This window comes from Chenopodium quinoa, unplaced genomic scaffold (genome assembly GCF_001683475.1).
Source record: "Chenopodium quinoa cultivar QQ74 unplaced genomic scaffold, ASM168347v1, whole genome shotgun sequence".
Lineage (NCBI taxonomy): Eukaryota > Viridiplantae > Streptophyta > Magnoliopsida > Caryophyllales > Amaranthaceae > Chenopodium > Chenopodium quinoa.
In genome coordinates, this window is record NW_018744582.1 from 2,112,817 (window position 1) to 2,140,804 (window position 27,988).

Here is a 27,988-nt window from a genome sequence, read left to right on the forward strand (position 1 = left end):
CTAGACAATTATATGGCCGGTGTATGTGAAAATAGCAAGCAGTGGTTTCTACTTGTCGTTTAAGGTTCTTGTTTTCTAGACGTATGCCATGAAATTTATAGGACTTGATATTAACAAATTTTTTCGATAACAAAGTAAGAATTGATTCACTTAGGCCCCATTTATTTTACCTTAAAAAAATTAATATTAAGTAAAAATTTCAGTTCAATAAAAATAATTTCATTTCAGTAAAAATAAGTTCAATTCATTAAAAATAATTGCATTTCAGTAAAAATAAGTTCAGTTCAATAAAATTCAGTAAATTTAAAGAAGAAATATAATAAAAAATCAGTAAAAATAATTTCAGTTCAACAAAATTAATTTGGAAAAATTGGCCGCAACAGCACCAATTATTACAAAGGTGCGTATAGCAGTACAACCTTTTGAGGGTGTGTTTTGCATCACAAACTATGCACTTGGGTGCACATAACAACATAAATGATACCGAAAAACTGAGATTTCGCCGGAAAACTAAATTTTGCCGAAAAACTGGAATTTTTAATATTTCTTAGATTTTTTTTTATCCTCGCGTGAATGATTTATTAAACTCCTCTACCACTCCATTTAATTTTCTTCCTATATATTCCTATCACTCTCTTTGTCAACATTGAGGAAAAAGTACATTGGGAATAGAAGACATGTTAAGGTATGCAATTCTTATGCCCCAGAATTAATGTAATTGAGTATTGATATATTGTGGGTAATTGAGAAGGAAATTTTTATTTTTAGGTTGATAATTGCAAATTTTTTAATTGGATGGATATAAAAAAATAGTTGACACGTGCAATTGAAGTGATGAATGATTTGGAATCTGAGAAGAAAGTATTAGAAGGTGAAATAGAAATTTGATCTGGTAAAACAAATCCTTGAACTTAACTTAAAGAGTGAAAATAGAAATTTGAAGAGTAATTAAACAAAAAAGCAATTAAGCAACATTATGTTTGTAGTATTTTTGGGGGCTTGGTATCACAAAGTAACTTTTGTATCCTAAAATTCGATGAGAGATTACCATTCGCCGTCCTTAACCCACAATTATCAAAGAAGCCCTCTGTAAACTTTAAAGAGGAATCACAGTAATGGTGGAGGTTGAGAATGATACAAATATACAGGGAGAAAATAAAATGGAGTGATAGAGTAATCAATCTCACGAGAATAAAAAAAAAATAACATATTAAATTATCAGTTTTCCGGCAAAATCTCAGTTTTTTGGTATCATTTATGCTGCTATTTGCAACCAAGTGCATAGTTTGTGATGTAGAACGCACTCTCGAAAGGTTGTGCTGCTACGCGCACCTTTGTAATAATTGGTGCTATTACGACCAATTTTTCCAATTAATTTCAGTTCAGTAAAATTAATTTAAGTTCAATAAAAATAATTTCATTTCAGCAAAAATAATTTCAGTTCAGTAAAAATAATTTCAATTCAACCAAAATAAGGTGAAGTGAACGGGGCCTTAGTAAGATTGTTATCTTAGATCCATAACGTTTGTGTTCAAATCTTTCATAACGAATGTGATTGAGGGTGTTCATTTTTTTTATACCTCTCCCTTCTATTTTCATGCATGTTAAGTCGTACAGTTATCACTCATATCTTTTAAAAATATTACTCCGTAATAATCGTAATCTTGTACTCTCTCTCACAATATAGTTTCTGTTTTCCTATTTTGGAGACCCAAAATGTTGTTCTTGTTTTTATTTTTTGGATAGTATGTAAAGACCATTTTACCATTATTTTTTAACTTTATTAATTGAACTTCCTAATTTACCTTTAGATTATCCACTTGCATTGTACTTTTTTTTTTTCACACTCTCTCTAACTTTTGTCTATAATTGTACTTTTCACTTTTTTTTTCCCCTTAAATTTATCCATTTGCCTTGTAATTTTGTCTAACTTTTTTCCACTTCTCCTTCCATTTCTTAAATACTGTGAAAAAAATACAATATAAACTATATTATGAAATGGAGGGATTATGAAAAAACAAATTGTTTTTTTGGTTGGTTGAAGCAACCTTTTGACGAACCAATCAAAAGTTCCAGATCGAATCACTATCAGCCGCTAAAATTAAGGACAAAGTCGGAGAAAGTTGGATTAAGAAATAGACCAAGTCTCCTCAACTTATGCACCACACCAAATATAAAGCAATGTTTGACCGTTGAACGGTTGACTCATCATAACCCCTCAATCCCTATTCCCAATAGACTTCTTGATCAAGACATTCAACACTATATATAGAAACTTCGTATGAGCTATTCATAAATCTTAACCCAAAGTTTTTATTCACATAAATAGCTAGACTAGAGCTAATATTAAGGAGATCATTCAGATCAAGATATAAGCAAATTCTATACACAGGATATAATAAAGGAAAAATGAACTGTGCTGTTGTAGTACCAACTGTTACTCATAGTGGTAATACGAGTAATATTTACAACCATCACGCTAACCCCATATCACCTAATTTGATGGTAAGGTTTCAACAGTTGGAAGGGCAAGTAAGAAATCATCATCATCATAATGAATTGCCGTTGATGAAGAGGAAAAGACCGGCGAGGATTAACGTTCCGATTGTTACATTGATGGAAAATAATGTTGTGAGTACACCTAGAGATCGTGTTGAGGAGATTGAAGTTGAAGAGGAGGGGTATGGAGTTTGTAGTAAGAGAGGAAAATCAAGGGCTCATTTGGAGGACCGTTATTCGGCTCGTGTTAATGATGTACATGGTTGCCCTTTACAGGTAATTTTTGCGTTCAAGATGTTATTAGTAACATTGTTGATGGGATGATACACACCAATATACTAGTATTATTCATAGTATATGTTATAATTTAGGAAATGTTATGGTTGTCCTTCATTCTATAAAAAAATAATTATGGACATGATAGGTCTATAATATTTCAAAAGTTCACCTAATGGTTGATAGTATTAGATAAATAATGCTTGGTTGATAGTGTTAGAATAAATAATGCTTGGTTGCTAAATGTTGCAATATGAAACAATCAAATCTTAGAACTTAGAAGTATACATTTTATATATGGAATTATTATATGTTGTGTAAAATAAATAAAAATTACGGTGGCCAACAAATTCTTTTGCTCATGATCGTTATTTTTGATCAATTGCAGGCATTCTTTGGAGTATTTGATGGACATGGCGGTCCAAAAGCTGCCGAGTTTGCAGCAGCAAGGCTAGGTGACAAAATATTAGACCATGTAGGACGAGTTACTGGAGCCAAATCTAGCAAACTGATTGAAGAGAGTATCAGAGATGGTTATCTAGCTGCTGACCAGGAGTTTCTTAACGAAAAATCAAACGGTGGTGCTTGTTGTGTAACTGCATTGATTCAAGAGGGTAACCTTATGGTCTCTAATGTTGGTGATTGTCGTGCTGTTATTAGCAGGGGTGGCCTTGCGGAGGCACTGACTACTGATCAAAGCCCTTCAAGAGAAGACGAGAAAACTAGGATCGAATCCAAGGTATGACAACCTATATATGATTATACGAAGTACATTTTTGTTAATTATAAAAAAAATGTGACAAGAAATTATTATATGACCATGGCTTACACAATAACACAAAACACGCATTTGTACATGTGTAACTCATATGACACGGACTTATAAGTTGTAATGTTATTTTACACAGGGTGGATACGTTGATTTTTGCAACGGAACATGGAGAATACAAGGTTCTCTTGCAGTGTCAAGAGCAATAGGAGACCAACATCTCAAGCAATGGGTCACAGCCGAACCTGAAACAAAAATCCTAACCATTAAACCCGATTTCGAGTTCCTAATCTTGGCTTCAGACGGCCTATGGAACAAGGTTAGCAATCAGGAAGCGGTAGACGTGGTTCTTCCCTTTTTTACAGCAGGGAGTAATAAGCCAGAGTTAAAGCATGCTTGTAGAAAGCTAGTGGAGTTGTCAACAAGTAGGGGATCTAACGATGATACAACTGTAATGGTGATTCAACTAGACAAATTTGCTCTTTAATCTAGCTGATTATACAGGATTATAACCTTTTTTTGGCTTTAGATGTATATATAAGGTATATAATTTGATTTGTATCAGTTAATTATCACTAAGCTAGCTTAGTGCATAGTGCATAGGCAGGGTCACAGGGGTAGATAGCTAGCCATGAAAATATATAGTAGCAAATTTCCTTCCATTTTGTTTCCTTGTATATTCGAGTTGTTTGTAAGATAGAAATTTAGTTTTAAAACCCTAATTCTATTAATTTAATCATATACTTTTCTATTATACTTCGTATATTATTAGAATGTATCCATGTTAATGCACGGGATATATTTAACTTACAAAGCAAAATAATGATAGTTATTATCATTATTATTTTAAAGAAAGAGGAATGCTACATTATTATGCTAATGAATACTAAGGTAGGGTTTGGGGGTTGTGAATCTTGTGATGAAAGGGATGAAATTTGACATTTCTTGCTCATGAATTTTCAAGCCTTAAGTACTTGCAAAATCCTATAAAATGAGCACTAAAAGTCTGAAACGTCTAGAATATGCACATTGGAGTTCTTCGTTAGATGATGTATCGAGTGAGGGATGCTTTTACTCCGTAGTATATTACATGTTTAACTCCAATTGAGAACTACAAGTAATTACTTCTAAAGCTTATTCCAAATCGTTTGCCGCCCTCTTATTCGTCATAAACTAGCAAATTTAAATCAAAATTAAGTTTCATTATCATTCGAGTGAACCTTATATATATATACAAATAATTATTTTCAAAATGTAACATAGCTTTGGCAATTAAGTTATGAGCACAAAGTATTGGGGATTGTACATAAATTTCAGTCTCGTAGGAGCCCAATCTAGGCTGCATTGCTATCCTTCAAATGACACACTTGAACAGTTGAGCTACTTGACCTTAAGTCTTAACGTAGGCAGGTAGCCACTTGCTATGAGCTTCACAGGCGTGGTTAGTCTAAGCTACAAATGACTGTTAATAGCATACATAGATTTTATTTAATTTTATAATAAAAACCTATGATTTTTTTTTGCATAAAAAGATAGAACACCACAAAGACACCACATTGAATAATATTCCATATATGAAATATTACACATCAAGCAAGTGGAAGAATACCCTGCAATATACTACATTCTTGACATTAAATAACTCAACTACTATTCAAAAAAAAAAAAAAAAAAAAAAAAAAAACTCAACTATACATGTTAGCTAGTATGCTACAATCAACATGTCATGCCAATTTTTTTTAAAGGGTTGGCATGGCTGTTAGCTTGTCACACAACAAATAAATCTAATTTGCAATTTGAACCCACAACAAACTATAACTCCACTTGTTTATAAGCGTAACCTCATTTTCTATTTGAGTAATTCATTTTTCCTGTTGATTGAGTAACCTTATCCATCTAAGTAACCAATTTGTTCACCGTCTTTACTCCTATTACTCAATTAATTTTCTATCAATGTGAAATGGCCACTTTGGATAAGAGGGAAGGGAAAGGGAGGTGGAGGTCGAGGGAGGGAGAAGGTGAATTATCATTTTGCTTCCAAATCTCTCAAACAACATAAGGATTTTGTTTATTAAAATAGGAAGGAAAATGGATCCTTCCGATCCCCTCCCTATTTCTCCTTGCATTAGATATCTAATCCGTGGTTTATACACACGGGTGTACAGTGCTCATCGTACACCCGGATAAATAAAAAAAAGGCGGAAAGAACATCCTGTGTTTCATAAAGAACATACATGTATTTGACAAAGAACATGTTTGTATTTGACAAAAACATGCATTACCAAAGAACATAAAGATATAATAAAAAGAACGAGATAAAAACTTGATAAAATTTTCTGAAAAATTACACATTATTAACGGGAAAAATTTAGAGGTGATAAAAAATCGAGTAGGGCCGGGCCATATCATAATTTCTTGTGCCCAAACCCGTAGAAAAGTAGCGGGTTTTCGGGCTTTTTTCGAACCCGGTTCGAGTTTTAACTAAAAATGTATTTTTAGGTTTGCCCAAACCCACCCTATTTCGGGCCGGATCGGGTCGGGATGCGAGTCATGCCAATGTTGATCACCTCTTTAAAAATCCTTACCAAAGATATCATTTCCCCAAAAAATAGTTTTCTATCTCTCCAAAAAAAATTCAACTTCCCATAATAATTTAGTTTTTTTTTACTCTAACATTATTTTCAATTAAAAATAATTTAAGATTTCAATATCAAATTTCAAAATACGATATGTTAAAAGAACATAATTTATATTGTAAAGTACATATAGTTAATACCTAAATAACACACTAATCAAACTCAAAGAATATACGATAATAAAAGTAATTTAAATATGACATATGATAATAAAAAAATAGAATTTGGGAGTCACTATGACCTTAAAGAACATACACGCCAAATTCAAAGAACATACTTTGTATTATTAAACCCAAAAAAAATATATGTTTATCAACATATGTTAAATAACATAAGTTATAATATAAAGAACATATAATTTTACTCAAAGAACACACTGATCACACTCAAAAAACATATTAAAGGTATGTTCTTTGTCAAACATAGGTATGTTCTTTATCAAACACTATATGTTCTTTCCGCCTTTTTTTGTTTACCCGGGTGCACCATGAGCATGGTGCACCCGGGTGTATTATCTAATTTTCATTAGATATCTAATTAAAAGATGGTGTATCTAGGGGTGTCAACGGAGCGGGGCGGGGCGGATTTTGGCATTCCCATCCCCATCCCCGCCTCACATTTTCATCCCCATCCCCATCCCCATCCCCATGTCGGGTCTGAAAATAATCCCCGTCCCCGCCCCGGCGGGTCCAACTCTAAAACCACCCCCGCCCCATCCCCGTCCCCGCCCCATACCCGCCAAACCCCCGCCCCATCCCCGCCAATTCCCCGCCCCATACCCGCCAACTTAGTATTGAGAAAAGCAACTGTCTTTCAAGTTTCAAGTGTCAACTGAAACCCTGCAGACTTCATAGTAGACTAATGAAAAAAGTAGCAGTGCATACAAATCCCATTAACTCAAATCCAACAAAAACCACTGCAAGATCAACCATTTTCATAAAGTGCAACACCTTAGGCATACATACTACATTACTACATATTAAAAAACTTAAAATTAGTAGTACATAAGAGAAAAAAAAAAACACTAACTCCAAATTGTCCAAAGTCCAAATATTAAAAATAACTACAAGTCTACAAATATTCAAATACATAACAAGAAATTCATTAGGCCTTGAATTATTCGGTGCAAAGTCCACTTGTTCCAGAATCAATATCACATGTTTCAAATCCTTCCTCTAATTCTCCCACTAATTTAGCATATTCATCATCCTTAAATTCTCCACAATCTGCAAATACAATGTGAATTAATTAAAATAAATAAATAAATAATATTATTAATTAAATAAAATTTTATTTTAGCTATTTACTTTTAGAAGCAGCCCATATCCAATTTTGAGTACACATCAAAGCTTCTACAGCTTCCGGTAAAAGCCGACTACGATAAGGATTAAGAACCCGACCACTTGTGCTAAATGCGGACTCTAATGCAACAGTAGAAACAGGAATGCTCAATATATCTCGTGCTATTTGCTGAAGAATGGGATATGTGCCTCCATTTGTCTTCCACCAATTAAGAATATCAAAATCTTGGACTAGAGGCACATTAGCAGCATCTAAATACTTATCCAAATCTGATATATCATGACTTGAGTCCTTATCTTGTTGTAAAAATTCAGCAAATTCTTGCATAAAGGTCTCTTCATTGGATTTGCTACTACTACCCAAATCAAAAGCTTGTTGGTTGCTACTACCTTGAGTTTTACCCATCTTAGACCCATATTCATCAACCAATCTTCGTAGAAGATCACTAATTCTACTAACCTCAATTTCAAAGTCATGCTCATCAAAAAATTTTGCAAAATAAAAGCGAATAAGAGCCATTTTGTATCTAGGATCTAGTATTGTTGCCACTCCCATTAAGCCATTCACACTAGCCCAATACTTGTTATATTTTTGTAACATAATGTCGGCCATTTTCCTTACATAATCATGAGGAGATAAAAGCCAACCAGAAATAGCAATTCTCAAAGCACAAATTTTAGGAAAATAAAGATTGGCCGAAGGGTAATTTGTTCCTGAAAAATTAAGGGTAGTTTTACTAAACACTTCCAAATGTTCACATATTTTCTCAACTTTTTCCCAATCTTCAGGGGTCGGTGGATTCTTATATAAATTATTACGAGCACTTAAAACAACAAACACTTCTTTATAACTAGTAGCAATAGAAAGCATTTCATAAGTAGAATTCCACCGGGTTTTGCAATCAAGTGCTAACTTTCTACTACACTCAGGAGTTATTTGCTTAGCCACTTGTTCAAACCTTTGTACTCTCTTATCAGAAGCAGTCCAAAACACAACACTATCCCTAATTCTTTGAACACCATTTGATACCACAACACTTAAACCATCTTGAACAATCAAATTTAATATGTGAGCACAACAACGCATATGAAAAAAATCACCTCGCAATAAAAGTGAGCCATATGGAAACACTCCTTTCAAAATTTCCATCATTGCATCATTAGTTGAACAATTATCCACGGTTATAGAAGACAACCTAAGATCAAGATTCCATGATTGAATGCTTTCTTTCAAAGCATCAGCAAGAACCTCAGCAGTATGAGGGGCGGGGACATATAAAAACCTACCAAAACCAATGAAAATAACATATATTATTTGTCTATTCAATACTATTGTGGATATATGGGCTCATTATTATCATCCATCATCACAACTTATAATTCTTATGATTTTAAAATTCACACAAAAAACTATAGCAATACAAAGACAACCAAAAAAAATAAACAAGTTATAAGTAACCAGAAAACAATACCTTATGATCCGACTTTGCAACTTCCATGTATTATCAACAAAATGTGAGGTGACCGCCATATAACCTTTTCTCTGGTTGTCAGCTGTCCACATGTCAGTAGTTAAGGCAATCTTACCCTTTGCTTTCCTCAACAAGGTTGCAACATTCTCCTTCTCAAGCTCATATCTTTTCATAATATCTTTTCTAGTTGTGTTGCGAGACGACACTTTAAATCCAGGTTGGAGTGTCTTGCTATATTTTCTAAAACCAATATGCTCAACCATGCTAATTGGATACTCATGCAAAATAATCATCTCTGCCAAGTCTCTTCTTCCATCTTCTTGGTGGAATTCGTAAGGAGCCAATGTCATCGTGTCATTCTTATCATTCAAGTTTTTTTTTGTACCAAACATTCTTGTTTGTCGAAGATCTTGACATACTCTCTTTGGACATATTTTTATATGATCTTTCAAATGAGTAGTTCCTGCTTTTGACCCACCAGCAAGTAGCTTGGAGCAATGGTTGCACTCAGCTTTTATCACATCCCCAACTCTCTTTCTCTTAAAATCAGACCACACTGCCGAAGTATGCCTACTAGTAATTGGTAGGAGAGAAGGATCGGAATTAGTCTCTAGAGGACTTTCATCATCATCTATTGCAATTGGAGTATTACTAGCGGAAGTGGGAACACTAGCGTTATTCTCATTTTTAGATGTCATTCTCCCTGTAAAAATTAAATAAAGACAATTAATGCACTAGACATATTGACTACAGTATTGAACACATTTGACATCTCAGAAACAGCAATAATAAATTAATAATAGCAAATTAGCAATGCACAGCAACAAAGGCAGATCATGCTTCTAGCACAGCTATCGGAAGATATCATGTTGAAAGGCCTATCAATGCATAATGTCATACTGTAACTGCTATGTTAATATATTGTTGCTGCTGCATAACCAGTTAACCACCTATCACACTAAGTCACTAACCACTACATACAGGCTACAACACAAATTTATAGCCACTGAGCCACGTAGATACAAACACAAACGCTCACACACACCATGCATCATTCATAGGCTAATAGCCAGTCATTTTCAATTCAAATTTAGTAAAAAATCAGTATATATATTTTGAACTACAATACAATCAAAATTCATCCCCACTTAATTATATACAAAGTGTGTTAAGTTAGTGTGTACTACAGAGATTGATCTTAGTAAATGAATTAAATAAAAAAAAAAAGTAACTAAATCTATAATGATCGAATAAGTGGTCAAATGACATAATCCGAATTTAGTTATCACACATAAGCTAAAATAATAAACATAAACTTATAAGTCTGAAATTAATGAGAAAAACTAATTACAATCTATACATATTTCGACTTTATTATATCTATTTTGTGAAATTAAATATAAAAAAACAAGTAATGAAAATTCTAGATTAAAACCCTAATAAACTAAAAAATTTGGAGGTCATCATATTCATACATTATCATACAAAAAATAACAGTAATCAACTACATTGCATTAGATTGAAAGTATCATACAAATATAACACGAAACCCTAGCTCAATCAAATGAAATATTGAAAACCGCAATCGAACAAATCATAAATAAAAGACGAATCACATACTTTCAATCGAAAACCCAATTAAGAAATTCTTAATTGAACATATTGAATTAAGAAAATTCAAAGATAATAATGCGAAAACGTTTACCTAAATTGAATGAGTTGCAGCCTTGCAAGATCGAGGTTGAAGAAGAAGGATCGAAGAGATTTGATTGCAGACGAGGACCACGAGGTTGAAGAAGAAGGATCGAAGAGAGGGGTTTGAGGCTTGAGGAAGAGATTCAGCGCTTGAGACAGTGAGGCAGTGAGACTGTGAGAGGAGAGAGTGAGGCAGTGAGGCTAGGGTTTTTGTTTTGAGAATGAGTGAATGACTGAATGAGGGTGGGTATTGGGTAAGTGGGTTACTGGGTTAGATTTCATTAGGTGTAGTAATTATTTTTTTTTAATCGTATTATGCTATGGCTAGTCGGGTCTTATGCGGGTATGGGGTGGGTATAAAGCGGGTATGGGTCGGGTATGGAGTGGGTCAGGCGGGGCGGGTACGGGGTGGGTCAGGCGGGGCGGGGCGGGGCGGGTATGGGGCGGGTCTGGGCGGGGCGGGTATTACATAACAACCATCCCCGCCCCATCACCCATGGCGGGTATGGATTTTAGACCCATCCCCGCCCCGCGACCCGCCAAAGCTAGACCCATCCCCGCCCCATCGGGGCGGGGATGGGGCGGGTCTCCTACTAGACCCGCCCCAGTGACATCCCTAGGTGTATCCCTCCGTTTTTGTTTTCTTCCTTTTCTTTTATTTTTCTCTACCAAACATAATATTACTTTTTATTTTGAAAAAAAATGAAAAAAATATGCAAAAATGGAATTAAGTCTATACATAGGCCCGTTGGGCTATGAGTACCTTCATCTCCAGTGCTTAGATCTCAGCCCAAAAAAGAAAATAAATAATGTAATAAAATAAAAATGAGAAAGCAAAAATATTTTAAATAAAAAAGAAAAAAAAGGAATTTTTTTAACGAAATATAGCGCACTTGCACTAACGAAGCACATTTTAACACGATCTCTCAATTTTTTTTTTTCCATTTCTCCTCTTCACTTCTCTCCCTTCGTAAAACTCTTCAGATTTGCCAAGTCGAATTTGAATCGCCATTGTTGATCTTCGTTAAGCTTTCTCTCTCCTCTTTTTGGCAAGTAAGGCCTGCGATCAACTCTTCTACTTGACTTTCAACGCTTTCTCTCTCTAATTCAATTCAATTTTCCACATTCAAATCAACATTTTTCCTTTTTTTTTTTTTTTTTTTTTTTTTTTGCAGAATCTTTTGAATTTTTTCGACATTTCGATCTCGTAAAAATGGCGGCGGCGGCGGCGAATGCGCCGATCGTGATGAAGGAAGTTTTCACGGTTAGTTTTTTCTCAAATTATATTCGGATCCATGCTTTGATTTTGATTTCATGCTGTAATTTTTGGTGATTTGATGATTTTGTGAAGTTTGGATTGAGTAATACTTATACATTTTGAAAAATTAGCTGGATCTGAATTGAATGTTATTTTATGAATGTGTAATTTGACGATTTGATGAAATGCGAGTTTTAGACTGCAAATTATGGATCAGCGAGATTGATTTTGTTGTAATTTGAAATGAGAGGATTGATCGAAGTGGTAATCATGTTGTTTCGTCGATGCAGTTGCCTAGCATTGGAATTAATCAACAATTCATCACATTTAACAATGTGACCATGGAATCAGAGAAGTATATATGTGTGCGGGAAACATCTCCGCAAAATAGTGTTGTCATTGTTGATATGAGCATGCCGATGCAACCTTTAAGAAGGCCTATCACCGCGGATTCTGCTCTCATGAATCCGAATACTCGAATCCTTGCTTTGAAAGGTAGGGGAGATAGTTAATTATTTATGCAATTTTGCATTATTTATAGCAAGTATATTTGTTTGGTGGTCACCTAGCTATTCTTCATCTATTATTGTTGATTTTTCGTGGGGACTGAAATTTAAAAAGGATAGATCCATGATGATGCTCACTCCTTTAAACTATACATTTTTCCTTTTTCTAATATGGTTTGAAATTTTAGGTCATTGCCCCACTTTCTAAATGTACTAAGTTATACGTTGAACTATCTTATCCTTGATGTTAACCGTAACCAAGAATGACACGTCAAAGAATATAAAATATTATTCCAAGATGCATGTGTATATGTACCTCATAATTTGTATTGATGGTTTTTCTTGTTGCTATGAGGATGATTATCATGAGAGTTTTGATTTGTCATTAAAGTTCATCTATTTTATTGTATTTATATTCTAGAAGAGACCTACTGGCCAACTCATTAGACAGGGGTGGGGCAAAGTACTCCTTGCATTTCATATTGTCCACTTAAGATTTGGCACATGTTTTATGAAATCTAGTCGAGGGTAGGCCATTAGAAACTACTTAGACATGATTGAAAAATGTTGGAATTAGATGGAGAAAGAAATAGTAGTAAGAGATTGTGTAGTAATTCCCGAGAAACGGTTGATCTAATTGAGGGAAAGAAAAGTGAAAGTGGAGCCCAAGTTTACATGTGTTGGGGACTGGGGAGGAGTTTATCCTTCTATTGATATATAATAATAAAATGAGATGAGCCAAAATGGTTGAGTGGAAGATAATTGGAGGGACCAAGGTAGTAGTATAGACATATGGTGCGTGAACTCTAAATGCAAGTTCGTTTAGAGAATTGAGATAGGTGAGACCCTTTAGTGGCTTATTACTTGGCTATTTGATTTTGTGAATTAAACAGTTTCAAACCCATGCTCTATGAGTCTATGATGTTGATACTTCAACTGTGACTAAGTAATATGGTTTTGTTTTTTGTATAATTGGGAAATGTGGTACATGGAGATGTACCTTTGCCAGATACTTCAAGCTTTAAAGTTTTAACCATTCCCTATAGCATAGTTTTTTTTTTTTTTTTTTTCATATATATATATATATATTCTAGTCATCCCATATTTGATTTCCAATTTTCTCATTTAGTTATACCAAATGGATTTTTTTAGCCATCTTGTGATAATAAGACTGCTTCATTATTTTTGGAAGCTTAGGAAGACCAACATCTCATACTGTCATACCTGCAAACTGAAAGACTTTGGCTTAATATGAATTATGAGTGGTGTATATGAAGGATTGGCTATAAATAAGAGATTCTTTATAGTCAGGAACATGTGGCTATGTGCTTTAATGGTCTTATTAACGAAATCTTCAAGTTTATTTTTAGGATTCTTCTTTGATTAAGGTATATTTGAGTGTAAAAACTGAGCTAACTGATGATTTGAAGAGTTGATTCAAGGATATTGATATGTGACATTTCCATATGAGGACTCAATTGTACAGTCAATGCTGAAGTGTAAATTTGATCTCAAAAGTGGTTATGTTTTTACCTCCGTGCTTCAATGGTAACCGAAATAAGTTTCTTGGATAGTCTTTGTGAATCTATGAAAAGGAGTTTTTGAGTGCTGGAAATTGCTATTATGAGGTGACTGAGGAAGTAATGAATGAGACGAGGAACAAAGATATGAAGGCATGGGGATTTATGTTCTCCATGAGTATAATGTGGTGCTTTTTGATATTTGAACAAAGATACCTAATGATTTTAGTTTGAGTTATTTTTTTTCAACGAGTCTGTGGCAAGGTTTGGGAACTGTTGCGAAGACTTCAAAGCATGTCCGGGTCTTAATTTGGTCTTATCTGTAATTTACAGAAGCTAATACAACAATTAGCTCATGATTTTGGTCTTAATATGGCAATTATAGTTGACTAATATTGAGAAACAAGAAGTTTAAAATGCCTTACTTCAAAAATTTTATGTAGCCAAATGAGCTGGGCTAATAGCTGTTTGATCACCTTTGATGGATGATGAAATATCTCATCAACTGTTCTGCAATGGAAATAATGCCTCTTATGATTTTTTATGGCTTTTTGTGTAGCTCTACTTCCTGGTACCACTCAAGACCACTTGCAGATATTTAATATTGAAACAAAAACGAAGGTGAAATCACACCAAATGCCTGAGCAGGTAAATTTCTAAAACCATATTTAAGGAGTAATGCTTGGTTATATCGGGCTATACTGCATTTCCCTTTTAATTCTATCCATTGCTTCATTGGATCCATAATCTTTGCTTTTGTGTAGGTTGTCTTTTGGAAGTGGATTTCTGCAAAAATGCTTGGACTCGTGACACAGACGTCTGTTTATCATTGGTCAATTGAAGGTGGGCTGTAGTTTGCTTGTTGGATCTCCTTACCCTTGCTTTCCTAGCAAACATGTGCACTGCTGTTGTGGTTTATCTTGTCCTTTTAACAACCTTATTGTGACTTTTGAAATGCAGGGGATTCTCAACCTGTAAAAATGTTTGAAAGGACTGCTAACTTAGCAAACAATCAAATAATCAACTATAAATGTGACCCATCTGAAAAGTGGTTGGTCTTGATTGGTATTGCACCTGGTTCCCCTGAGGTAAGAAACTCATCTGGTCATTTCTGATGCACAAATATTGCATTTCTGCTGATTGCTGATTTTTGAATGCTTGTGAGTATCAACCAAAGCTGGTATTGGGCAGTGCCAGAAGGATGGCCCAGCTCTGGCACGGTGAGGGCACTGCCTTGCTGATGCAATCTTGTTTTGTGCTGTGTCTTGGCCGTGTTTAAAGAGATTACATGATTCTGGATTTTCTAGGTGGATTGGCAGTCGGCCCATATATCTTAGGCCCTATTCACTTCACTTTTAAAAAATAATATTCAGTTAAATAATTTCATATTAGTAAAAATAATTTCACTCCAGCAAAAATAATTTCAGTTGAGTAAAAATAAGTTCAGTTCAGTAAAAATAATTTCAGTTCAGTAAAAATCAGTAACTTTAAAGAAGAAATATAACAAAAAATCAGGAAAAATAATTCCAGTTCAGTAAAATTAATTTCAGTTTAGTAAAAATAATTTAAGTTCAGCAAAAATAATTTCAGTTCAGTAAAAATAATTTAAGCTCAGCAAAAATAAGGTGAAGTGAGCAGGGCCTTAGTAGTATGTAGCATACGATTTCTGAAAATCCCCAATCTAATAGATGGTTTGATTCAGATCCTTTCAGTCATGGTCCACATGCTGTGCCAAATATGGTCTGACAAAATGGCCTTTCTGTGCTGTGCCTTTTGTTGGGCCGTTGGCGTATCAAGTGGCCTCACCCAACATGATTTGGTTCCAGCCTTATACTCATCCTCTCTCTTAAAATTGCAATAGGTTAATATTATCCTAAAACCCCACATCATCATCCCTTGTTCTTAGTTTGTAATCTGAAACTTCAATATCATGTATTGTAAATGCGCTTGTAATAGTGTAATTACTAAATTGTTGTACCCTGTGAGGATAAGCTGTTTTAAGTGTTGAAATCCATTTTGAAATGAATAGCAGACTCTTGTATCTTAGGGATCAGATTCTACTTTTTCCGTACTTGTAAATCATTGAGAGAAAACATGAAGCTCTGTTTAGCTTATAGATAAGTATTTCCGTCATCTTTCTATGTGTTGGATGATTTAATGTACACTAAAATTTTGTGTTTATCAACTTAAAACTATGTTAAATACTTGATTTGGACTGAGCGTCTGGTAGTCGGTTTTTCAGGTCATGGATTTACACAGTCTACTGTTCTTTCCTATGTTTTGAGTTCTGTACAAACTAAATTGAATTTGCTAATCTGTCTCAATGGGTTTTCATGTCAACTGTCAAGTAGCTGTTGTGCACTGGTTTTGTTTGTTCTCTTCTTTTGGTATAGTTATGTTGAGTTAAGGATTGGCAATGGTGTGTTTGAATTTCTTGTCTGCATTAATTTATCAAATTATGGAGAGCTTTATCTCTGTCATCATAGTTTTCTGATAAAATCTATTCCTGAATTATAGAGACCTCAACTTGTGAAAGGAAGTATGCAGCTCTATTCTCTGGATCAGCAGCGCAGTCAAGCTCTTGAAGCTCATGCTGCATCATTTGCCTCATATAAAGTGTGATATTTCCCCTTTTTGACTTTCTTGGATATCTATTTTGCATTCAAAATTCTCTAAGACTCCCATATTGTTCATAGGTCCCTGGCAATGAGAACCCTTCTACTCTTATTGTGTTTGCTACGAAGTCCATGAATGCTGGCCAGGTTACTTCAAAGTTGCATATCATAGAACTTGGTGCCCAGCCAGGTTTGTACTTTTTTTTTTGGGTTCTTATCCCCCAATTCCTTTCTTTGTGAGCTTGTTTGTGTTGTGATATGGATTTTTTTCTTGCTAGTATCTTTATGCCAAATCCAGTTCATTACTATTACATTTCATTTAATATATTACTGCTTACCAGAAATCTATTAACTATTACTAAAACAAAACGTTGCTGACGTCATTACTGTCCACATGTCACTCAAATAATAATTTTTTTCCAGCCTAAATGCAAGGATGATGTCATCTTTTTTTTTTTTTTTTTTTTTTTTTTTGGGAGCTACCATATTTAACAATTTTGAAATTTGAATATTAGAAGCTTCTACATTACAACTACAACCTATCAATTTATCTTTAAAAAATAAAACAATTGTAAATAGCACACTAATAAATGGACTCCTACGATGAAATATGTATTAGGCGACGTTCAACAGGTATTGTATCATAATTTTGTTGAAAATCTAAAACTATATAATTACAAATATTTTTTGTACAAGGTGCATAATTCTTATTTTTATTTATCCATTTTTTTTTAAAGTTACAAAGTATAAAAATAATTTTATACAAAACGTGCATCGCACGGGTTCTAACCTAGTAAAATCTTATATAGTTGTTCTCTGTTAATGTCATCATTATTTCCTGAAATAATTTGGACGCAAGTCATTAGTGCATCTGTGCATCAGTGCATGTAATCAGTTGTATTTCCCATGCCTTTGGTATGAGTACGGTGTGTAGTGTGTTTCATCTGTTTTGACATAGTGTTACATTGACAGGAAAGCCAGGCTTTACAAAGAAACAAGCTGATCTATTCTTCCCTCCTGATTTTGCTGATGATTTTCCAGTTGCTATGCAGGTAGTTCCTAGATTATATTCTCATTTTGTGCAGGCACATTAAAGTACATGCTGCGTCTTTAGTTACTATTTCCCACCACTCTTTGTTGGTTAAATTACTTTATTGTTTGTGCAGATGTCCCAAAAGTATGGTTTAATTTATGTTGTTACCAAACTTGGGCTGCTATTTGTGTATGACCTTGAGACTGCTAGTGCTGTTTACCGGAATCGAATCAGTCCAGATCCAATTTTTTTGACATCAGAAGCTGCATCAGCTGGAGGTTTCTATGCCATCAATCGAAGGGGCCAGGTTCTTCTTGCCACTGTCAACGAGGCTACTATTGTTCCTTTTGTCAGCGGGCAGGTGTGTTTATAAAAAAAATTCTTTTCTAGATTTGGAAAAAATTACTGAGCTGCTATGGAGTAATATAACCTTTATGTATCTGGTTGTTGCAGTTGAACAATTTGGAGCTTGCTGTTAATCTTGCCAAAAGGGGTAATCTCCCTGGTGCAGAAAATCTGGTATGTTGAATTTTATTTTCCCAGTGGTTTCTTTGATGTGAGGTCATGCTTTATTATAGTTATGAATCTGGTGTTGGCTGACTTGGATTAACTGATAAATAATCTGCCTAAAGGATAAAAAAAAAAAAAAAAAATCATATTTATATTACGCACTTTTCCTGTTGCTATTTGGATGATTGTTAATTTGCTAAACTGCCATCTTGTACTTATTTCAGGTTGTCCAGCGTTTCCAAGAGTTATTCTCCCAAACTAAGTATAAGGAAGCTGCAGAGCTTGCTGCTGAATCCCCGCAAGGGATCCTGCGTACTCCTGACACTGTTGCAAAATTTCAGGTTTCCCCCATGTGCATATTTTTCATGTCATCTTGATGCTTTTTATCATATGTGCTGTTTGGCTTCATCTGGTGGTGAGTTGTGCCTTTTAGCATTGGTTGTTGTTTATTAGCATATGAATGGACAATTGCAGTTCTTATTTAGTTGGTATTGCTTCAGATTCCACCTTTCGTCTCTCCTCCTCTTTCATTTGTTTTGGTCCAGTTATTATTTATATTCATACACTTTTATGGGACACATCAGTTATAATGAGCTTAGAGTTAAACACAAGTAGCCACCGTCGCATATAATTTAGTTATGAGTTCTCTTACTCCTTGAAAATCATGTCAATTATATCTTAATGTTATCGTGGAAGATTTTATCTTTCATGCTTCATAATAGTAGAAATCAGAAACCTATGGATCTAGGGGGCAAGTTTTAGATGCATTGGATCTCTGGACACTGCTACATCTCATATTGTCTAAAACAGAGGGCTTCATTATGCTCAATTTCTTTTCAAATGAGCTGTACTCCACAAAATGTGAAAAACTATATAAATGATTGTTATGGATGAAGGCCATGAAGGCATGAAGCCATTTTGTGTATTGGTTTGCTGTAAAGCAGAATTTCATTTTCTGGTGGTTTGTTATTGCAGAGTGTTCCTGTTCAATCAGGGCTGACACCGCCTCTGTTGCAATACTTTGGGACACTTTTAACTAGAGGAAAGCTCAATGCATTTGAATCTTTGGAACTATCCCGCCTTGTTGTGAATCAGAACAAGAAAAATCTGCTGGAGAATTGGCTAGCAGAGGACAAATTGGAGTGTACTGAGGAACTTGGAGATCTAGTGAAGGTATATAGACAGTTATTTTATGGCTATCTTTTTAATTCATTTGCTTGTGACTGTTGACTGTTATTTGATGTTCCGTACACCTTTTGATTTTGCAGACTGTTGACACAGACCTTGCCTTGAAAATATATATTAAAGCTAGAGCAACTCCGAAGGTTGTTGCTGCCTTTGCTGAGCGTAGGGAGTTTGATAAAATTCTGATTTATTCTAAGCAGGTAAAGATAGATCTTCATTTTACTATATTCTATTTCTGTATGTTGTTATGCTATAAGTTAGCTCTATTAGCTTTTGTTTCTGTACTCTCACTATTATATGTGCTGTAGTAGTTTTACATTTTTCTGTTAATGTAGGTCGGTTACACACCAGATTACTTGTTCCTCCTTCAAACCATTCTTCGAACAGATCCTCAGGTATGTTTTCTGACTTCTTGCTTTTTTTTTTTTCCATTTAAAAAGAGAGAAAAAAAAGAAGCTGTGATATACTTTATTTCCATTAACTGTGTAATAGGTCTATAGAAGAATATGTTGTAATCTGTGCTTATTTGTCTAATGCTCATTACAGGGTGCTGTCAATTTTGCGTTGATGATGTCCCAAATGGAGGGAGGGTGTCCTGTTGATTATAACACAGTAACTGATCTTTTTCTTCAGGTGTGGATGTTTTCCTTCTTTACACTGTTGCTAGTTTTTGTTATATCTTCGCGTGGAACCTGTTAAAAGTTTGAGCTGAGAATTGTATACCTATTACCATCTCACTATTTCATTTAAAGAAAGTGATATTCTGTGACTGTTGTGTTTGTTTGTCAAAGATCAATGTGTGAATCTATTTTCTCTCTCTTTGTGTATCTCAGAGGAACTTGATACGGGAAGCAACCGCATTTCTGCTAGATGTTTTAAAGCCAAATTTGCCTGAACATGGTTTTTTGCAAACTAAGGTGTGACATCAACTGATTTTATGTATGGTAGAGGTATCTTTATAATCATCAGCAATACTTGAGCATTTTTTCTTGTGGATGTATGCAGGTTTTGGAAATCAATCTTGTTACCTTCCCTAATGTGGCTGATGCCATTTTGGCTAATGGAATGTTTAGTCATTATGATCGTTCTAGAGTTGCTCAGCTTTGTGAGAAAGCTGGTTTGTACATCCAAGCTCTAAGGGTAATTGGTCTTCAAATTCTTTTCTTGTTGATCCTTTTCATCGCTTTGAACTGAGGTCCCTTACTGACATATATATTTCAATAATTTTTGCAGCATTATACTGATTTACCAGACATAAAACGTGTTATCGTGAACACTCATGCAATAGAACCACAGGTTTAATTTTATCCAGTTTTTTTTTTTTTTTTTTTTTTTTTTTTTTTTTTTTTTTTAAATTTTTTTTTATTTGATTTGATTGGCATGTTGTTAATGATTTGGACATGTGCAGGCACTTGTTGAGTTCTTTGGGACTCTTTCACGTGAGTGGGCATTGGAGTGCATGAAGGACCTTTTACTTGTTAATCTCAGGGGCAACCTTCAGATTATTGTTCAGGTATTCTCACAATTGCTCTCTATTGACTTCTAAGCAAATATGAAGTATTTTTTATTTATACAAATGCAGATGTTATGCCTCTTGACTTGAGTCCATAATCCAAATATAGGATCATGTCCTTGTGTCTTAAATTTTTGTACGTGTTCAATATTCGAGCTCATATCATGGATATAGGCAATGACTAAAGGCTAATGAGATTGGACCACAGAAGTCAAAAGTGGTCTATTATTTTAGGGCGGTTTGATTACTGCTGTTGCTTTAATAAACTAGTATATTTTGTAGAATTATGGAAATTGAATTAGATATAATTGCTCCTTCCTAATTCATCATCACTCTTGGCACAATATTTAAGAATAGTTAGTGTGGAATACAACATTGAAAGTGGTTAGATAGAGATAAAACTGTATTGTAAAAGAGAGGTTGAAAGTTTGATAGGATGGAGAGAGAAATAGGAAAAGAAAGTATGATGAAGATTTTAGGATACCACAAAATGGAAAGTGTTGAGATGGATATGGATGCAGCCATGCAGGGGTATGATTTATGAATGTAACTTACTATGAGAAAATTTTGAATGTTACACTAGATAATTATTATTGTTATGTATCCAAATGATATTAGAAATTAAATTGAAGGTAACTAATACCTTGATTCATGAATATAACTTAGGACACCACACAATGGAAAGTGTTGAGATGGATTTGTATGGAGGGGGTATGATTTATGTATATAACTTACTATTAGAAAATTATGGATGTTACATTGGATAATTATTCTTACCATGTGTCCAACTTATATTAAAATAAAGGAATTTAAAAAAAAAATTAAAACTTTTTTTTTCGATTTTTTGAGGTTGATCTTTGACAAAAAAAATTACCTTCATTCATAATAATTGCTAAAATTTCAGAAGAATATAATGGTAGTATTTTTGTAAATTTTCTTTTAAAATAATATGTAATAATATCAATTTCATATGATGAATTAAGGTACATTTTTACATAATCAATGTTCATAATCTATCAATATCAATTTCATATGATGAATTAAGGTAATTAAGCTCCAGATATGTTTTGTATTATGTTATTTTGATCTTAAGTACTAATTTAATTTATCTGTATACATTTATAGAGATAACAGACTGTCATTGAACGTATCATTTTTCCTTTAACTTGTGCATGTCATGTCAAAATCTAGTTATTGCTTTCACCAGTATTATTAGTAAGCTAACAATTAGGTATACTGCCACTTAATTGGATGTTTATGTTGTTTGATATTTGCAGGCTGCTAAGGAGTATAGTGAGCAGTTAGGAGTAGATTCATGCATTAAGCTGTTTGAGCAATTCAAGTCATATGAAGGGCTATACTTTTTCCTTGGATCATATCTGAGCTCCAGGTAATATTCAACAAGATGAAGGCCTGTTTGACTCTGTTTATAAAATTTTCATTGTTATTATCTTATTCCAATTGTCTTCTCTGTTTATTTTTCTGTGCAGTGAGGATTCTGAAATTCACTTTAAATATATCGAATCAGCTGCCAAAACCGGACAGTTGAAAGAAGTAGAAAGAGTGACTAGAGAATCCAACTTTTATGATGCTGAGAAGACGAAAAATTTCTTGATGGAAGCTAAACTTCCTGATGCACGTCCTCTGATTAATGTCTGTGATCGTTTTGGCTATGTTCCAGATCTCACACACTACCTATATGTAAACAACATGCTTCGTTATATAGAAGGCTATGTTCAGAAGGTATGGACTCCATATAGATCTGTTGCTTTCTGTTGGAGCATGTATAGTTTAGATCCTTGAATGTTGATTCTGTATTATAATATTGCTGACAAGGACTCATCTGGATGTGTTAGGTTAATCCGGGAAATGCTCCACTAGTTGTTGGGCAGCTTCTTGATGATGAATGCCCTGAAGATTTTATCAAGGGTCTGATACTCTCTGTTCGCTCTCTTCTTCCAGTTGAGCCACTAGTGGAGGAATGTGAGAAGAGGTGCTGACAATGTGATGCATGATCTTACTTCTTGTTCTCTTTTTTCTTGATCTGCTTTGTCAATTTTTTCTTTTTATATTTCAGGAATCGACTTCGCTTGCTCACTCAATTTCTTGAGCATCTTGTTAGTGAAGGAAGCCAAGATGTGCATGTGCACAATGCTCTGGGAAAAATTATCATTGAGAGTAACAATAACCCAGAGCACTTTCTCACAACTAACCCATACTATGATTCACGTGTTGTGGGTAAATATTGTGAGAAGCGTGACCCCACCCTTGCAGTAGTTGCTTATAGGAGAGGACAATGTGACGATGAGCTTATCAATGTCACAAATAAGAATTCTTTGTTCAAGCTACAAGCAAGGTTGGTTAATACCTAAGCATTTTTATAATTGTGATGTAATTATTGAAAGGTGCTTATTGATTTATCCTTCTATTCCAGATATGTTGTTGAAAGAATGGATGGTGATCTTTGGGAGAAAGTCCTTAATCCTGAGAACGAGTATAGGAGGCAGATCATTGATCAAGTTGTGTCCACTGCTTTGCCTGAAAGCAAGAGTCCAGAACAAGTTTCTGCTGCAGTCAAAGCTTTTATGACAGCTGATCTTCCTCATGAATTAATTGAACTTCTTGAAAAGATTGTTCTACAGAACTCTGCTTTCAGTGGGAATTCAAATCTGCAAAATCTCCTCATTTTGACAGCCATTAAAGCAGATTCATCTAGAGTCATGGATTATGTCAACAGGCTGGATAATTTTGATGGACCTGCAGTTGGAGAAGTGGCTGTTGAGGCCCAACTTTATGAAGAAGCATTTGCAATTTTCAAGAAATTTAATCTGAATGTGCAGGCGGTTAATGTACTGTTGGATAATATTGAAAGCATTGACCGGGCTGTGGAGTTTGCATTCCGGGTTGAAGAAGATGCTGTTTGGAGCCAAGTTGCAAAGGCTCAGTTAAGAGCAGGATTGGTCAGTGATGCAATAGAGTCATTTATACGTGCAGAGGATTCCACTCAATTTTTGGATGTGATCCGTGCTTCTGAAGATGCAGATGTCTACCATGATCTGGTGAAGTATCTTCTTATGGTTAGGCAGCAAACAAAGGAGCCTAGGGTGGATAGTGAACTCATATATGCTTATGCCAAGATCGATAGGTTGAGTGACATTGAGGAATTCATTCTCATGCCAAATGTTGCCAACCTCCAAAATGTTGGTGATCGCTTATTTGATGAAGCTTTATATGAAGCTGCAAAGATAATATATGCTTTTATCTCTAACTGGGCGAAGCTAGCTGTTACCCTAGTGAGGCTTAAGCAATTCCAAAGTGCTGTTGATGCAGCACGGAAAGCTAATAGCGCAAAGACTTGGAAGGAAGTTTGTTTTGCTTGTGTTGATGCTGAAGAGTTCAGATTAGCTCAGATTTGTGGTCTCAACATCATTATACAGGTACTTGGAAATAAATAATTATGGAAGTATGATTTATCTATTTGTTTATATTTTTGTGCGGGGGTGAGGGGCTGTTTTTGTTAAATTGTACATTAATTTACCTGCTTGATAATGGCTGTCTACATGCCTGAAAATATGTCTGATATGCCGAGAAGGGTTATATTCTTTTTTTTTTTTTTTCGTTTAAGCATGTCACTAGTTTATATAAGCTACTTCCTTATGCTTTAACCTTCATATGCTGTGTTTAGGCTAACGATATATATATTATCTGTTTGTGGAAGACTGATACTTTGATATTGTCTTATGCGTGTGTCAAAATTTTAGGTGGATGACATGGAAGAGGTCAGTCAGTATTATCAGAACAGGGGTTGTTTCAACGAGATAATCTCCTTGATGGAAAGTGGTCTGGGATTGGAACGTGCACATATGGGCATCTTCACTGAATTGGGAATACTTTATGCTAGATATCGCTCTGAGAAGCTTATGGAGCACATTAAGTTGTTCGCTACTCGTCTAAACATTCCTAAGGTTATCAGAGCATGCGATGAACAGCAGCACTGGAAAGAACTCACATATTTGTACATCCAATATGATGAATTTGATAATGCTGCTGTGACTGTAATGAATCATTCTCCCGAGGCCTGGGATCACATGCAGTTCAAAGATGTCGTGGCTAAAGTTGCCAGTGTAGAGCTGTACTACAAAGCTGTGCACTTTTACCTACAGGAGCATCCTGATCTAATAAATGATATGCTTAATGTGTTGGCACTTCGTTTGGACCATACACGTGTGGTTGATATAATGAGAAAGGTGGTTATTTCTCCTTTTCTTATAAATAAATTGCCCTCAATGCCTCAAAATGATTGCTATCTGAATTAGTAGGGCGATCTATTTTTTGCAATCTTTTCACTTAAAATCTCTTGTTTTGCAGGCGGGTAACCTGTATCTCGTGAAGCCATACATGATTGCTGTCCAGAGCAATAATGTCTCCGCTGTAAATGAGGCCCTGAATGAAATATATGTTGAGGAGGAAGACTATGATAGATTGCGAGAGTCAATTGATTTACATGATAACTTTGATCAGATAGGACTTGCACAAAAGGTGACTGCATCTAACTCCTTTTTTTTTTTGCTTTTATTATGGTGGCAGCTTTGATGTTTTCTTCATTTGACATACGTTGATAAAGAGGGGCATACGATTTCTCTCATACTTACATAGTAATGTTGATGACAGATTGAGAAACATGAGCTTCTTGAGATGAGACGTGTTGCTGCTTATATCTATAAGAAGGCAGGTCGATGGAAGCAATCTATTGCACTGTCTAAGAAAGATAAACATTATAGAGATGCGATGGAAACATGTTCACAATCGGGTGACCGCGAACTGGCAGAGGAGTTGCTGGTTTATTTCATACAGGAGGTACATCTTTTTTCCTTGTCTTTCAATAAAGGCCTGCGTTTTTGGCATGGGTTAGTTAGAAAGATTCTCCACATGGCTCCAATTTGGCATTATAGGCCTTGTTCTCATCATTTAGTACATACAAATTTAAATTATTTTTCAATCAATCAATCAAAGCCTTAAATTATTTTTGCTGAATTTAAATTGTTTTACTGAAATTAAAATAATTTTGTTGGACTTATATTAATTTTACCGATTAAGATTTATTTGTACCAATCGTTATTTTGTTCTTTGAAGTAATTGATTTTCATAGATTTAAAACTTATTTTTACTGAACAGAATTTTTTTTCTTTTTGCTCAACTTAAATTATTTTTTTACCGATTATTATTCTTTTAAGGTGAAAAGAACAAGGCCTTGTAATGCTAACGTTTTTATTTTTTCTTTTTGTTGGGGGGGGGGTACATAATGGAACACAGAATACGTTGAAAAAGCTGTAAATATGATGTTTATTATTTTGTAACAATTCTTCAGTTTTCAAGATACTTATGAAATACCCTGGTTTCTCTTGGAGTAATTGATGTTTTAAAAGTCCATGTGCTCATGACTACCTGATAGGCTGATATTAGTCTCAACTGGTTAGACGTAATGCTATGTACATATCTGAACCTATTTGGAGTTTGCTAACTGTAAAAACCTAGCTGTTGTGTCAGATGAGGCCTATTTAATCTATAATATGGGGATTGTCATCTTTTGTAAACTGGCAAGTACCATCTTTTTTGGGGCTAACTTTCATTGAATTTACTTTTGCAGGGGAAGAACGAGTGCTTTGCTGCATGCCTCTTTGTTTGTTATGATGTGATACGGCCAGATGTTGCCCTTGAGCTTGCCTGGATGAACAATATGATCGATTTTGCATTCCCATACTTATTGCAGGTAACAAATGTGGTTCTCATTGTAGGAAAGGATTGGAAGTGGGTTTTTTTTTTTAGTACAAGTTTGCCAGTTCCTACTTCCTGTTATACTGGATACTTGGTTGCTGGGATTGTGAGACTGATTATTGGTCATTGAATACACAAATTATAACGAGTTCAGAACATTTTAGAGCACAGTTTGTACTGCCGCATTTTGCATTAGAAGTAAAATTTTCATATCTGGTCTCTCTTGCAGTTTATCCGTGAGTACACAGGCAAGGTTGATGAACTTATCAAGGACAAAATTGAAGCCCAGAAGGAAGTAAAGGCTAAAGAGCAGGACGAGAAGGACGTAATTGCTCAACAGGTAGCTACCTATGGTCTTTATGTTTCTATTATATTTTCCAACTTTCGCGTTTCTTATTTCCTAATGTCCACATATAATTGGCTGCTGAACTCCCTTTTCACACGTCCTAAACTAGTCTTTAAAGAATTGCTCTGATATCATTATCTTTGCATCTCTCTGTCTTGTGCACAGACACTATCCTTTTACACTTTTTCCATTTCGGCATAGAAACTAATCAATACCTTCGATGCAGAATATGTATGCTCAGTTGCTGCCTCTTGCTTTGCCTGCTCCTCCCATGCCAGGCTCTGTACCTATGGGAGGAATGGGAGGTTATGGACCTCCTCCCCCTATGGGAGGAATGGGCGGTATGGGAATGCCTCCTATGCCAGCTTATGGAATGCCACCTATGGGAAGCTATTAGTTTGCATAGTTCGGGGAATTCGTTCTATCCTGAACTTGCTTCTCATCATGCTGCTGAGCTGCAGTTTGAAATTTTGCTGTGCTAATTATTCTGACGGAAGCTTCAACTCTTTCTTATGTGCTATACTCGAACTGGACAATGAAAGGTCAATCTGAGAATAATGTTGAATTTTTGCATTCTTTTTAGGTGATATATGGTTGATGTACATTTTTGTATCTTCATTCTTTTGACACAAGCTTATTCTTTTTGGCTGCCGCTGCTTGTAAGCCATCTGAAGTCCGTTTTGAGTTTCAAATTGATTTTGAACGGCCGTATTAAATTTTTTCCACTAATTTCTCAGTTCAATTTATTAATTGATTCCATCTAGAGCAATATTTTTCTCCAAAGTGTTTGCCCTTTTGATTTACGGAGTAGTAGTTTTGTATGGTCATACGAGGTACTTCGTACTTATTTAATGGATTCTTTACTGTTTGTTAAACTTCCCCAACTCACATGAAAGAAAGACAAAGAGAGTGCATATATTAGGGCTGATCAAATCCGCGTTGAACTGGCAAAGTAGATCTGATCATTCCGAAATTGAAGATTAATTTCTTTCGGGTTTCAATTTGGTTTCGTTGGAGCCTAAAAAAGGTTGTGATTGGTCTGGACCTAATTTTGATTTTTGAATTCTCTTTAATAAGTA

The 27,988-nt window shown here is 34.8% G+C and overlaps 3 protein-coding genes across 3 annotated transcripts; 2 read left to right on the top strand and 1 right to left on the bottom strand.

The window, feature by feature from the left end:
• The first annotated feature begins 2,300 nt into the window (after positions 1 to 2,300).
• Positions 2,301 to 4,255, top strand: LOC110699296 (probable protein phosphatase 2C 2). The gene is made up of 3 exons (XM_021876800.1): positions 2,301 to 2,775; positions 3,164 to 3,514; positions 3,684 to 4,255. Exons 1-3 carry the CDS (start codon positions 2,410 to 2,412, stop codon positions 4,029 to 4,031), a joined length of 1,065 nt encoding a protein of 354 aa, XP_021732492.1. The 5' UTR covers positions 2,301 to 2,409; the 3' UTR covers positions 4,032 to 4,255.
• Positions 4,256 to 7,072: 2,817 nt separating this feature from the next.
• LOC110699298 (zinc finger BED domain-containing protein DAYSLEEPER-like) lies at positions 7,073 to 9,669 on the bottom strand. Its single transcript, XM_021876802.1, has 2 exons — positions 8,583 to 9,669; positions 7,073 to 7,406 (listed from the first exon to the last, which is right to left on the bottom strand). The coding sequence occupies exon 1, from the start codon at positions 9,649 to 9,651 to the stop codon at positions 8,839 to 8,841; it is 813 nt and encodes a 270-aa protein (XP_021732494.1). The 5' UTR covers positions 9,652 to 9,669; the 3' UTR covers positions 7,073 to 7,406; positions 8,583 to 8,838.
• Positions 9,670 to 11,458: 1,789 nt separating this feature from the next.
• LOC110699297 (clathrin heavy chain 1-like) lies at positions 11,459 to 27,672 on the top strand. The gene is made up of 31 exons (XM_021876801.1): positions 11,459 to 11,701; positions 11,824 to 11,912; positions 12,197 to 12,401; positions 14,492 to 14,580; positions 14,697 to 14,775; positions 14,893 to 15,020; positions 16,450 to 16,548; positions 16,629 to 16,737; positions 17,520 to 17,599; positions 17,714 to 17,941; positions 18,034 to 18,099; positions 18,315 to 18,431; positions 19,066 to 19,263; positions 19,359 to 19,475; positions 19,611 to 19,670; positions 19,822 to 19,908; positions 20,109 to 20,192; positions 20,281 to 20,415; positions 20,509 to 20,571; positions 20,684 to 20,788; positions 22,066 to 22,178; positions 22,279 to 22,531; positions 22,645 to 22,781; positions 22,866 to 23,144; positions 23,223 to 24,225; positions 24,550 to 25,035; positions 25,157 to 25,327; positions 25,460 to 25,645; positions 26,436 to 26,558; positions 26,793 to 26,903; positions 27,136 to 27,672. The coding sequence occupies exons 2-31, from the start codon at positions 11,862 to 11,864 to the stop codon at positions 27,304 to 27,306; spliced, it is 5,133 nt and encodes a 1,710-aa protein (XP_021732493.1). The 5' UTR covers positions 11,459 to 11,701; positions 11,824 to 11,861; the 3' UTR covers positions 27,307 to 27,672.
• Positions 27,673 to 27,988: the final 316 nt, after the last annotated feature.